Below are 12,758 nucleotides of genomic sequence, written 5' to 3' on the forward strand. Positions count from 1 at the left end.
AAAAGATATTAATTCTAAGTTTGTTTATAATGACAGAGTGTTTGAGAGGATGGTAAATGTGAGGCTGTTACTGAAACAACAAAACTCTTATCAGAGAACTGCAGGTTTAATGTTTTCCCTTGCTGTTGTATCTAGAACCAGGGGACAAAGTCTGTGAAGGACTGAGGAGAAATGACTCCTGCAACTTCCTTAGACAAGAGGGCCATGGTTTTGTAGTTGCATGTTGTTGAAACAGATTTTTGGATGATGATCAGTTTTGAAGAAAGGCAATTTACAATTGATGATTATTGAAATTATTTTATTAGAATTTAAAAGATGACTTTATAGTAGTTAACAATATAAAATCATCACTGAGTATAAGCAGAGAGTGCAGAGAAATTTACTTACAAAGTATTGGTTTCATCTGGGATGCTTTAACATTGGGATGAATTGAGCCAAGTATCATAGCTGCTTTTCAAAAAAAAAAAGAATTCTAAGAATTTGAATTATGGGTGGTATAAACAGTGGTGATAGACCATGTATTTAGTATTACTTAAGATTGCCTGAGTAAGGAGATAGTGGCTTACTCTGCAACTGGGTCCTGAATTTCTTGTCAGAGCCTTCACAGGCAGTGAGACTGGGCCCTCAACTGTCCTCCACTACTATCCTGAACACTGGTACACCACAAGGTTGTGTATTGAGTCCCATACTCTACTCCCTCTTCACTTACGACTGTGTACCTGCACTTAACACCAATACCATCGTCAAATTCGCAAATGACACAACAGTGATCGGGTTGATCTCCAACAGAGACGAATCAGCGTACAGAGTGGAGGTAGAGAACTTAGTGAGCTGGTGCTCAGAGAACAACCTATCTCTTAATACAGCAAAGACTAAGGAGCTAATTATCAATTTTGGAAAGTCATGGGATGACGAGTATGCTCCGGTCTACATTAACGGAGACATAGTGGAGAGAGTGTCCAGTTTCAGGTTTCTGGAAATACATATCTCAGAAGACCTTACATGGTCCATTAACACCACAACAATAGTTAAGAAAGCACAGCAGCGCTTGATTTTTCCTCAGGACGCTGAAGAAAGCTGGTCTACCTGAACATATGCTGGTGACCTTTTACCGCTGCACCATAGAGAACATCTTAACATACTGCATCTCTGTGTGGTATCTCAGTTGCACAGCAGCTGATAAAGAAAGCACTTCAGCAGGTCGTCACTAGCGCATGGAAGATCATCGGGACACAGCTCCCAGCCCTGGAGGACACCTACAGCTCTCGCTGCCTAAGGAAAGCTACAAGCATCTGTAAGGACAATACATCTGTTTGAAATCATGCAATCATCTGTTTGAACTTCTTCCATCTGGCAGAGGTTGTAAGATTTTCTATGCCCGCACTTCCAGACTGAAAAATAGCTTTTTCCCCAAAGTTATAATTGCTCTGAACCAATCGATCAAGCATCATCCATAAATTTGTTATATTGCTGCTTATACTGGTTTTATGGCTGTCATGCTTCTGAGTTGTGCTTTTGTACTGCTGGACATTACTTATACTGGCTGGTTACTCGATTTTATTTATTGTTTTACAGCATTGAGTATGAGAGTTGCAAACTCATTTTTGCTGTATTGGTGCATGACAAATTGTACTATGCAATGACAATAAAGATATTTCAATTCAATTATTGATGAAAGAAAAACTTTTTTCCATTCAAAAGTAAAGAACAGAAGCAGAGTAATTACCTCAGTTGAATTGTATTTAGTATTTTATCTTTAGAAATAGCCTGCTGTGTGATTTCCCATATTCTTTAGTCTTCGAATGCTCAGGATACTTGCTGTTGGGAAAGTAAGTACAGAAGTCCTTTATGTCAGGTATTAATTTGATGTATCAATCTCTTCAATTTAGAATTTGTGATCATGGATCTCAGTGATGCCAATTTACAATCCTTGTCTGAATTTTTGAAGAAGACTCTTGATCCTGATCCTGCAGTTAGGAGGCCAGGTAATTATTTATTATAAAACCAAATTGAAGTCTGTTATATCTATTCTCAATTTATGCATTGTTCTTCAGATAGGCTTGACTATAGTTATTTCAAAACCATCTGTGTGAAATATATTATCTTTATATTAATTAATGTTTAGTATATTGCTATGTTCAAATGTGTCACTCAGTTTATTTGTACATAGTCTAAACAACTATTTTAAATGTTAACCTTTGTACAGTGTTAATATCCTTGCTCTGAAGTTCACTCCAAAGATTTGAGCACAAACTTTACACTGAGATTTCATAACTACTGCAGTTTTGTTCTGTCAGATCTGATTTTTAGATTCTTGCTTCTCATTCTCTTTATTTTTATTTCTAAAAGTCAGAATCACGTTTATTATCACTGGCATGTGACGTGAAATTTATTAATTTAGCGTCAGCAGTTCAATGCAATATATAATCTAGCAGAGAAAAAATAAACAAAATAAAACTTAATAATAAACAAGTAAATCAATTACGTATATTGAATAGATTAAAAAATACATGCAAAAACTGAAATACGTTTTTTTTTAAAGTGAGGTAGTGTCCAAAACTTCAATGTCCATTAAGGAATCGGATGGCAGAGGGGAAGAAGCTGTTCCTGAATCACTGAGTGTGTGCCTTCAGGCTTCTGTACCTCCTACCTGATGGTAACAGTGAGAAAAGGGCGTGCCCTGGGTGCTGGATGTCCTTAATAATGCACACTGCCTTTCTGAGACACCGCTCCCTAAAGGTGTTCTGGGTACTTTGTATGCTAGTGCCCAAGATGGAGCTAACTAGATTTACAACTTTCTGCAGCTTCTTTCGGTCCTGTGCGGTAGCCCCTCCATACCAGACAGTGATGCAGCCTGTCAGAATGCTCTCCACGGCAAGTTTTTGAGTGTATTTGTTGACATGCCAAATCTCTTCAAACTCCTAATAAAGTATTGTCACAGTCTTGCCTTCTTTATGGCTACATCAATATGTTGGGACCAGGTTAGATCCTCAGATGCTGACTCCCAGGAACTTGAAGCTGCTCACTGTCTCCACTTCTGATCCCTCTATGAGGATTGGTATGTGTTCCTTTGTCTTACCCTTCCTGAAGTCCACAATCAGCTCTTTTGTCTTACTGACGTTGAGTGGCAGGTTGTTGCGGTACTATTCCACTAGTTGGCATATCTCACTCCTATACGCCTTCTCGTCACCACCTGAGATTCTATCAACAATGGTTGTATCATCAGCAAATTTATAGATGGTATTTGAGCTATGCCTAGCCACACAGTCGTGTATATAGAGAGTAGAGCAGTGGGCTAAGCACACACCTGAGATGTGCCAGTGTTGATCGTCAGCGAGAAGGATATGTTATCACCAATCCACGTAGACTGTGGTCTTCTGCTAAGGAAGTTGAGGATCCATTTGCAGAGCGAGGTACAAAGGCCCAGGTTCTGCAACTTGTCAATCAGGATTGTGGGAATTATGGTATTAAATGTTGAGTTATAGTTGATAAACAGAATCCTGACCTAGGTATTTGTGTTGTCTAGGTGGTCTAAAGCCGTATGAAGAGACATTGAAGTTACATCTATCATTGTCCTATTGTGGCGAGAGGCAAATTGCAATGGGTCCAAGTCCTTGCTGAGGCAGGAGTTCAGTCTAGTCATAACCAGCCTCTCAAAGCATTTCATCACTGTTGATGTGAGTGCTACCAGGCTAAAGTCATTAAGGCAGCCCACATTATTATTCTTAGGCACTGGTTTAATTGTTGCCTTTTTGAAGGAAGTGGGAACTTCTGCCCGCAGCAGTGAGAGGCTGAAAATGTCCTTGAATACTCCTGCTAGCTGGCTGGCACAGGTTTTCAGAGCCTCACCAGGTACTCCATCGGGACCTTCTGCTTTGCGAGGGTTAACTGTCTTTAAAGATAGTTGAACATCGGCCTCTGAGACAGAGATCCCAGGGTCAACAGGTGCAGCAGGGATATCCACAGCTGTGGTTATGTTCTCCCTTTCAAAGCGTGAGTAGAGGGCATTGAGTTCATCTGGTAGTGAAGCATTGCGCTATTCATACTATTGGGTTTCGCTTTGTAGGAAGTAATGTCTTGCAAACCCTGCCAGAGTTGCTGTGCATCTGATATCGCCTCCAACCTCATTCGAAATGGCCTCGTCTCCCTTGAAATAGCTCTCCACAAATCACACCTGGTTTTCTGGTACAGGCCTGGGTTGCCAGACTTGAATGCCACAGATCTAGCCTTCAGCAGACGATGTACCTCCTGGCTCATCCATGGCTTTTGGTTTGGGAATGTACAGTAAGTCTTTGTAGGCACACACTCATCCACACAGGTTTTAATGAAGTCAGTAACAACTGCAGCATACTCATCCAGATTCAAAGATGAATCCCGAATACTGTCCAGTACACTGATTCAAGGCTGTCCTGTAGGCACTCCTGTGCTTCCCTCATCTGAACCTTATTGGTCCTCACTGCTGGTGCTGCAGTCTTCTGTCTCTGCCTATACTCGGGGAGTAGGAGTACAGCTAGGTGATTAGACTCTCCGAAGTGAAGGCGTGGAATAGGAAGGTTGGCATTCTTGATGGTGGTGTAGCATATAGCAATGGTCCAGTGTGTTGTTTTCTCTGGTACTGCAAGTGATCTGTTGATGGTAGTTGCTTAGTGATTTTTTTTTTCAGAGTGGCCTTGTTAAAATCTCCTAAAACGCTGTTTCGTGCATGTTGATCCCATTACTCAGATCACCTAAAGCCTGATTGACATTGGCCTGAGGTGGAATGTGAACTACTACCAGAATGACCCTAGAGAACTCCCATTGTAGGTAAAAAGGACGACACTTTGCTAGATATTCCAGGTCTGGTGAGCAGAATTGGGACAGCACCTAGAAGAGTTGATTGTGAGGCATACTCCTCCACCTCTGCTTTTGTGAGACTCTATAGATCTATCCTGACGGTGTATAGTAAACCAGTTGATCTGAATTGCTACGTCTGGTACAGAAGGAGTTAACCAGGATTCCGTGAAACAAAGGACATGCGGTCCTAATTCAGCATCCTGGCTCTGAGGTCATCGATTTTATTCACGAAAGACTGAATGTTCGCCAGCAAGATAGTTGGTATAGGGAGTTTAAAACCCCGTTTCCTTAAACGCACTTGTAATCCTGATCTATGCCTGCATTTCCTCCAAAGTGTCCTTCGTGGGCACTTCCAACCACAAACAGTGTTTTTTCTGTCAGTTTTAAGCAGCGATAGTTTGTTTAAACTCATTAAAGCATCTTTGTTGACTGTACTGACCTTGGAAGCAGTTGCGCTTTTTAGCTGTAACAGGCTAAAACGGGAATATTTAATCGTATCCATTGAGAGTACTGCTGCTACTCAAGTCGCGCCTAGGCACCCCGGAAGTCAGTTCAATTTATGTAGTACTTAGGCATTTAGAATCCGGTTGAGCTCTGTGTTGTGTTGAAAATACCGCATCTGCTGGAAATGCCCAGCAGACCAGGCTTTGTTAGTAGATGGGGAAAACCTGAACCAAAATTAGAAATGGCCAGTTCTGATGTTGAAAGAAAGAGTTACTTAAATTCAGCGAATTTGATACTGGGTCCCAAAGGCTGCAGTGTGTCCAGAGAAGATAACTTGTTCCTCAACTAGGCCTTTTTGAAACAACACAGAAGGCCATAAGTAAATCAAAGGGGGAAATGGCATGGAGAATTAAAATAGTAGGGAGCTCAAGGTTATTTCAACTGACCTAATGCAGGTCCTCCACAATGAAATCACATGATCTGCATTTGGTTCCTCCGTGTAGAGGAACCCACATTGTGACCACTAAATGCAAGTGATTAGGTGCAAATAAACTACTGCTTCACCAATAAAGACTACTTGGTCTTTGGATAGTGGAAAATTGCGAGGTGAAAGGATGATGTGTTTCTGGAGATCCACAATGTCTTCAAGTGAAGCATTGATTCAATTGTTCTTGCTTTGCATTTCGTGTTTACAATGTGGCACTGAAATTGGCAGAATGTGACTTGTCTTCTGCAAGGTTATATATTTGGATTTCAACACTTGGATTTATAATTAACTTGATATGTTGGATTAGAAAGCTATACTTCCATGTTTTGCAAATGGCATAATATCACAATGATGTTGTCTTTAAGAGCAAGAAAATAGGGCAAAGTTTGCCACAGAAGTTAACTGCAGGATCAACAAGATCATCCACTTTATACCCAAGAATGATACAGACTACTAAATCAAGAAAGGTTGAAAGTATTGGTATCTTAAAGTCACTTGTAGCTCCTCGGACACAAATCATTAAAATGTTATTGGCAAGTACAGAATAAGACTAAAGGAATAAGGAGAGACCGGACATGAAAAGAAATTAAACTGTCCAAAACCCAGATGGAGTCATAAATGGACAAATGTGAACAAATCTGAGAACTGCATCTTTCTGTAAAGCACATGAGGAGAGGACCATTTTTAAAATGTTCATCAAAGCAAACAACAGGAATTCTGCAGATGCTGGAAACTCAAACAACACACATCAAAGTTGCTGGTGAACGCAGCAGGCCAGGCAGCATCTGTAGGAAGAGGTGCAGTCGACGTTTCAGGCCGAGACCCTTCATCAGGACTAACTGAAGGAAGAGTGAGTAAGGGATTTGAAAGTTGGAGGGGGAGGGGGAGATCCAAAATGACCCAGACGGAATATAAGGTGTTGTTCCTCCAACCTGAGTGTGGCTTCATCTTTACAGTAGAGGAGGCCGTGGATAGACATATCAGAATGGGAATGGGATGTGGAATTAAAATGTGTGGCCACTGGGAGATCCTGCAGGGTCTGGGTAGCCTCCAACCTGATGGCATGAACATCGACTTCTCTAACTCCCGCTAAGGCCCCACCTCCCCCTCGTACCCCATCTGTTACTTATTTTATGCACACATTTTTTCTCTCACTTTCCTTTTTCTCCCTCTGTCCCTCTGAATGTACCCCTTGCCCATCCTCTGGGTCTCCCCCCCCCCCCCCCCGTCTTTCTTCCGGAACCTCCTGTCCCATGATCCTCTCGTATCCCCTTTTGCCTATCACCTGTCCAGCTCTTGGCTCTATCCCTCCCCCTCCTGTCTTCTCCTATCATTTTGGATCTCCCCCTCCAACTTTCAAATCCCTTACTCACTCTTCTTTCAGTTAGTCCTGACGAAGGGTCTCAGCCTGAAACGTCGACTGCACCTCTTCCTACAGATGTTGCCTGGCCTGCTGCATTTACCAGCAACTTTGATGTGTGTTTCATCAAAGCAACTTGTTTTTGTTTTAAGCAAATGAATGAGTGCACTTGTTTTCTCTATGCACACGATTAACCCATAGCTCTTGATTTTCAGCTGAAAAGTTCCTTGAGTCAGTGGAAAGAAACCAGAATTATCCATTGCTTCTGCTAACTCTTGTCGAAAAGTCTCAAGATAATGTCATGAAAGTGTGTTCGAGTGTAACTTTCAAGAATTACATCAAAAGAAATTGGCGAATTGTAAGTAAGCCAATGGAGATTCTGCCATACCTTAATCATAGGGATGACGTGCAGAAATTCAAACTTTGCATTATACCTTGTTTTTAAAAAAAAGTGGAAGTGAATGTAATAAGAAGATGAAAACTGCAAACTTAGTTCTATTAATTTCTTGGATATGCCTCAGCTGATATATTTAGGTAAGGTTATTGTAGTAGAGAATATCATCTTCCCCAATATTATGGATATGCTTTAGTATAAAATGATTAAATGCAATGGAAGTTGTGTGTGAAGTGACACTGAATGAGTACACAGTAGTTTCAAAGGTAACTAGGGAAAGATTGAGACTGTTTGAGACCGTGGGTCAATCAGTACATGAAGCTGGAACACTTGAGCAGTGTCTCGAATGAATGCTTCTCATATGTATTCACTGGAGAGAAAGACAATGATTGGACGTTTCCTTTGTGACGGTGAAATTCTAGATCATTTTAAGATTCAATGGGAAGTATTCGATGCCTCAGCAGGAATAAAGATGGATAAGCCCCAATGCTTGATGAGATGTAATCCAGTGTGCAATGTGAAGCTGGGGTGCAGATAGATGTTTAAATCTTTGGGGAGGTGTCAGATGATTGGAAGACAGCAAATATAACACCTTTATAAAAGAAGGGCAGTTAATTTATAGGCCATTTAATTTAATATCAATGGTAGGGAAGTTACTGGGGAAAAAATACAATACTTCTGATGGACAGGATTAATCTACACTTGAAAAGGCAGGGGTTGATCAGGGTTAGACAGCGCAGATTTGTTGTTAGGATATCCTGTCTAATTGCATTGAGCTTTATTGAAGAGACAGTTAGACTGAAGAAGGCAGTGTGGCTGATTTGATTTACATGGACTTCAGTGAGGCCTTTGAATTCCTACCCAGAAGGCTGGTTCAAAAGGTTATAGCTCATGGACCTTGGCAAATTGGGTGCTAACTTGATAATAGGAGATAGGGTTGGTTTTGTGAATGGAAACCTGTAACCAGAAGTTTAATAAGGATCGATGCTGGTATTATGTCTCTTTGTTATGTACAAACGTGTACTAATATATTAAATGTAGATGTAGAGGAAATATGGTTAGTATATTTGTAGTTGATGCAATGTTGATGAGGAGGTTGGTATTAGACTGCAAAATGACGTTGATCATTTGGTAAATTAGGCAGAACAACTAAGTTCAGAAGTAATGTAGTGTTTGTCTTATCAGTAATCTAAATAGAAAAGGAATTTAAATTGAGCATTGTTTAAATATTATCTTTAACAAGGCAATAATAATAATCAGATTTACTGCAAATTCTCTTAGTGTGTTGGTCTTTTTTAAATTTTTCAGGTTGAAGATGAGCCAAACAAAATCTGTGAACAAGATAGGGTGGCGATCAAAGCCAACATTGTGAATTTGATGTTGAGTAGTCCTGAGCAGATTCAGAAACAGGTACTCTGTGAGCTTATACTTGTACAAAAAAAAAAAAAAAAAATTACTGTTTACTATTCTAGTTTCTTGTTGGCATCATTTTCTTCCTCAGTTGAGTGACGCTATCAGTATAATTGGACGTGAAGATTTTCCACAAAAATGGCCACATCTTCTAACAGAAATGATTAACCGCTTTCAAAGTGGAGATTTTCATGTGATTAATGGAGTGCTTCGAACAGCACACTCACTATTTAAAAGGTATTTACCTTTGCTCAAAGGGGTGATATAGTTGGGTTTGGGAGGGTGTGTTGTGATATTTTTGCCTCTGTAGAATTAAGTGATGGCAATTTCTTATGTTAAATTGTGTCCTATTTTTGATTACATATGGGAATATATCAAAAGTTCTGAGTCAGTCATTTTTTTAAAAATTGTTTTTACCAGACCAGCATTTTCTGCCCTCCCTATTGTCTTGAGAAGGTAGAGATGAGCTAGCTTCTTGAACCACAGCAGTCCTGTTGGACAAAGGGTTCAAGGATTCAAATGAATTTCATAGATGGAATGGTGACATTTTCCAAGTCGCAATTTTATATGACTTGAAGTAGAACTTGCAAGCATTAACATCCTGATGCATTTTTTGATATTTTTGCCTGTCTTGCTAAAGAGATTTGGTTGACACTTGAGTAATCTTGATGTGCAAGTCCAGTGCAATTTGAAATTGAATGATTGCTTTGTCTGTCTTGAGTTGTTGTAGCTGCAGTTATGCAACAATATCCAGGTGATTGATTTCCAGCAATGTCTTCAGTGTAGCCTGTGAAATGTTGCGTTTTAGTGGATGTGTTTTACCAGGTCCTTTAATACAACATTCAACCTTGATTTCAAAGGTAGTCACTCTTGGTTTGTTTTTGGACTCAGGTATTTTGTCTGTTTGATTAAGACTGCAGTGATGTTGGGAGCTAATTGATTTTGGTGAAAACGAAGCTTAACATAAGGCTGGTGATCAGGTTTATTAGTAAGTGAAACAGGATGGTGTTAAGTGACACCTTCTATCACTTAACTGATTGGGTTACAATTTGTAATGCCTTTTTTATTTGGTGGGGGAGGATATGCTTGGATAAATTTCCACATTTCTGACCTGCTAATGTTGTAACTATATTGGAATGGTTCATATATAATTATGTGGCTCATTCAGGAGTATTCATTGGTCTTTGAACTGCAATGCATTAAAGAAAAGGTGCATGATTGCAACTTGATGTTGGAACTGATGTCTTGGTCGCCCATCTTCACACTCAGTTTCCTGAAGCTACACTCAAGTTGTTGATTGAGCCGGAAAGATACTGAGCGAATGAAATTTTGTTCATTTATGAACACGAGATTCTGCAGATGTTGGAAATCTTGAGCAGCACACACAATGCTGGAGGAACTCAGCAAATCAGACAATATTCATGGAGAGGGAAAATTGTCAATGTTTTGGGTTGAGACCCTTCATCAGTACTGGGAAGTACGGGGGCAGAAGTCAGAATAAGAAGGTGGGGATAGGAGTACAAACTGGCTGTTGATAGGGAGACCAGGTGAGGGGAATTGGATGGGGGAGGGGGGATGAAGTAAGAAGATGGAATATGCCTCCAGCCTGATGGCATAAACATTTTTTCCAACTTCTGGTATTACACCCCCTTTTCCATTCTCTATTCTGGTTATCCTCTTATTTTTTCTCACATGCCCATCACCTCTCTTTGGTTTCCCCTACCCCCTCCATTTTTTTTAAAGGTGCACTGTCCTCTTCTATAGGATTTCATCCATCTATCACCTACCAGCTTCTTACTTCAGCTCCCCTCCCCTACCTACCTTTCCCCTACTCCTTATTCTGGCATCTGCCCCTTTCTTCCCGATGAAGAGTCTCAGCCTGAAACGTTAACTGTTTATTCCCCTCCATTGATGCTGTTGGACTTGCTCAATTCCTCAGTCGTGTATATTTAGTCGTTTAGTCATTTATTCTTCCTTTCTATGGAAGCATGAGTTTATTTCTTGATTTATCATTCTATTAGGTATCGACATGAATTCAAATCAAATGAACTGTGGACTGAGATTAAACTGGTATTGGACATTTTTGCAGAGCCCTTGACGTCACTCTTTAAGGTGACTCTTTCCACTTTTAGTAGCATAATAATGGATAAGATTTTAATTTTCTGAAATGTATTAATGTCTGCTTTTGATTTCAAAGTTGAGTCTTTGAATTAAGGATTGATCACTGTGCTGTCATACTTAGTGTCAAATATAATGACTTAACCTATAACAATTTTTGCAGACCACTATTGAGCTGTGCCATACACATGCCAATGATGTAAATGTGTTGAAGGTCCTCTTCTCATCACTTGTTTTGATTGCCAAGTTATTCTACAGTTTAAATTTTCAAGTAAGTCTCTAAAGCTTTGAGTTGCCACTTCCAATTTGCCTTTAAGTTGATATACGATTAATATTTTGATTTTCTTCAGGATTTGCCAGAATTCTTTGAAGATAACATGGAAACATGGATGACAAACTTCCATAGTTTGCTCACTTTGGATAATAAGTTATTACAGACTAATGTAAGTGCAGTCGGTAAAACACTTTCATACTGCTACAAATGTTTAAGCAGAAGTTGTACTGGTGTTTTTAAAAAGTTCTTTGTTAAAGAGTTTTAAAACTGATAGCATGCACTCCTCACCACTTTACTTCCAGGTTAATAGGGCACTGAGATAAATTTTTTTTATGTCCCAGAAGTGATTTTTCTGTTGTCTTTGCTATGTACCACATGCACATTTGAGAATATCCCAGCACGCTGCATCATTGCGTGGTACGGAAACTGCACTACAGTGGACAGGAAGGCTCTATAATGGGTAGTTGAAACTGCCCATTGCATCCACCAGCACCAGCCTACCCGCCATCAAGGACATATTTACGGAAGCAGTATCGTGAAGGATCCCACCCACCCTGTTTATGTACTGTTTGTCCCACTGCTATCAGTGAAGAGACTGCACAGCATCCATGTCGGGACCACTAGAATCAAAAGCAGTTACATTCCCCAAGCCTGATCAACATCTCTACCTATTAACCCACATCCTCACTACATCCACATCAGTCACTCCTCTCCACAACCCCTCAGCACTTATCACCACCCCACTTGCTCCCACTTTATGGTTACACTGGCATAGTCACTGTCCTAGTGTGTTTTCTAAAGTCAGTTAAAAGATCCTCGAGTCCACCATAGCTTTGCTTATGAGTCTTCAGAATTGGTCTTCAGTGAAAATAAAATTACATTGCAGCAAAGGACCTTCACAATTTTGTTGTGCTTTTCAAAAGAATGAATACTGTAGTACTGTGTCTGCTTAAACCTTAGGTAGGTTTCATTAACAACATAAATATTCTTTTAAATTGATTTCTATTTCAAATAAATTAGTCCTTGATTCAATTTTCTTTTCTGGGTGTAATAGGGGTTTGGATATTGAAAAACTTAGCCATGTGGTGTTTGCCGCTATTTTTCCATAGTAACAGCATTTGCCTGAAGAGATCACTACATGCAAAGCACACAAAATGCTGGAGGAACTCAGCAGGTCAGGCAGCATCTATGGAAAAGAGTACAGTCGACGTTTTGGGCCGAGACTCTTCACATGTTGAGGGCAACTAAAAGAATCATCGGGAGGAAATATGAAAGCAAGCTAGCAAACAATATCAAAGTGGATAGTAAAAGCTTTTTCAAATATTTAAAAAAATATATATAAATAAGAGATGAGAGTGGATATAGGACTGCTAGAAAATGAGGCTGTAAAATAATAAGGGGGGGACAAGGAGATGGCAGATGAACTAAATGAGTATTT

The 12,758-nt window shown here is 39.9% G+C and overlaps 1 protein-coding gene across 1 annotated transcript in view; it reads left to right on the top strand.

Moving 5' to 3' along the window:
• The window catches only part of cse1l (CSE1 chromosome segregation 1-like (yeast)), a 49,532-nt gene that overhangs the window by 5,930 nt on the left and 30,844 nt on the right, over positions 1-12,758 (top strand). The window contains exons 2-8 of the mRNA XM_072240767.1: positions 1,890-1,985; positions 7,340-7,482; positions 8,827-8,928; positions 9,020-9,165; positions 10,950-11,040; positions 11,210-11,317; positions 11,397-11,489. Coding sequence (XP_072096868.1) covers positions 1,901-1,985; positions 7,340-7,482; positions 8,827-8,928; positions 9,020-9,165; positions 10,950-11,040; positions 11,210-11,317; positions 11,397-11,489 — 768 coding nt within the window. The 5' untranslated portion in view covers positions 1,890-1,900. The remainder of the gene's footprint in view (positions 1-1,889; positions 1,986-7,339; positions 7,483-8,826; positions 8,929-9,019; positions 9,166-10,949; positions 11,041-11,209; positions 11,318-11,396; positions 11,490-12,758) is intronic.

The sequence above is a fragment of the Mobula birostris genome, chromosome 2 (genome assembly GCF_030028105.1).
Source record: "Mobula birostris isolate sMobBir1 chromosome 2, sMobBir1.hap1, whole genome shotgun sequence".
In the NCBI taxonomy this organism is placed as follows: Eukaryota; Metazoa; Chordata; class Chondrichthyes; order Myliobatiformes; family Myliobatidae; genus Mobula; species Mobula birostris.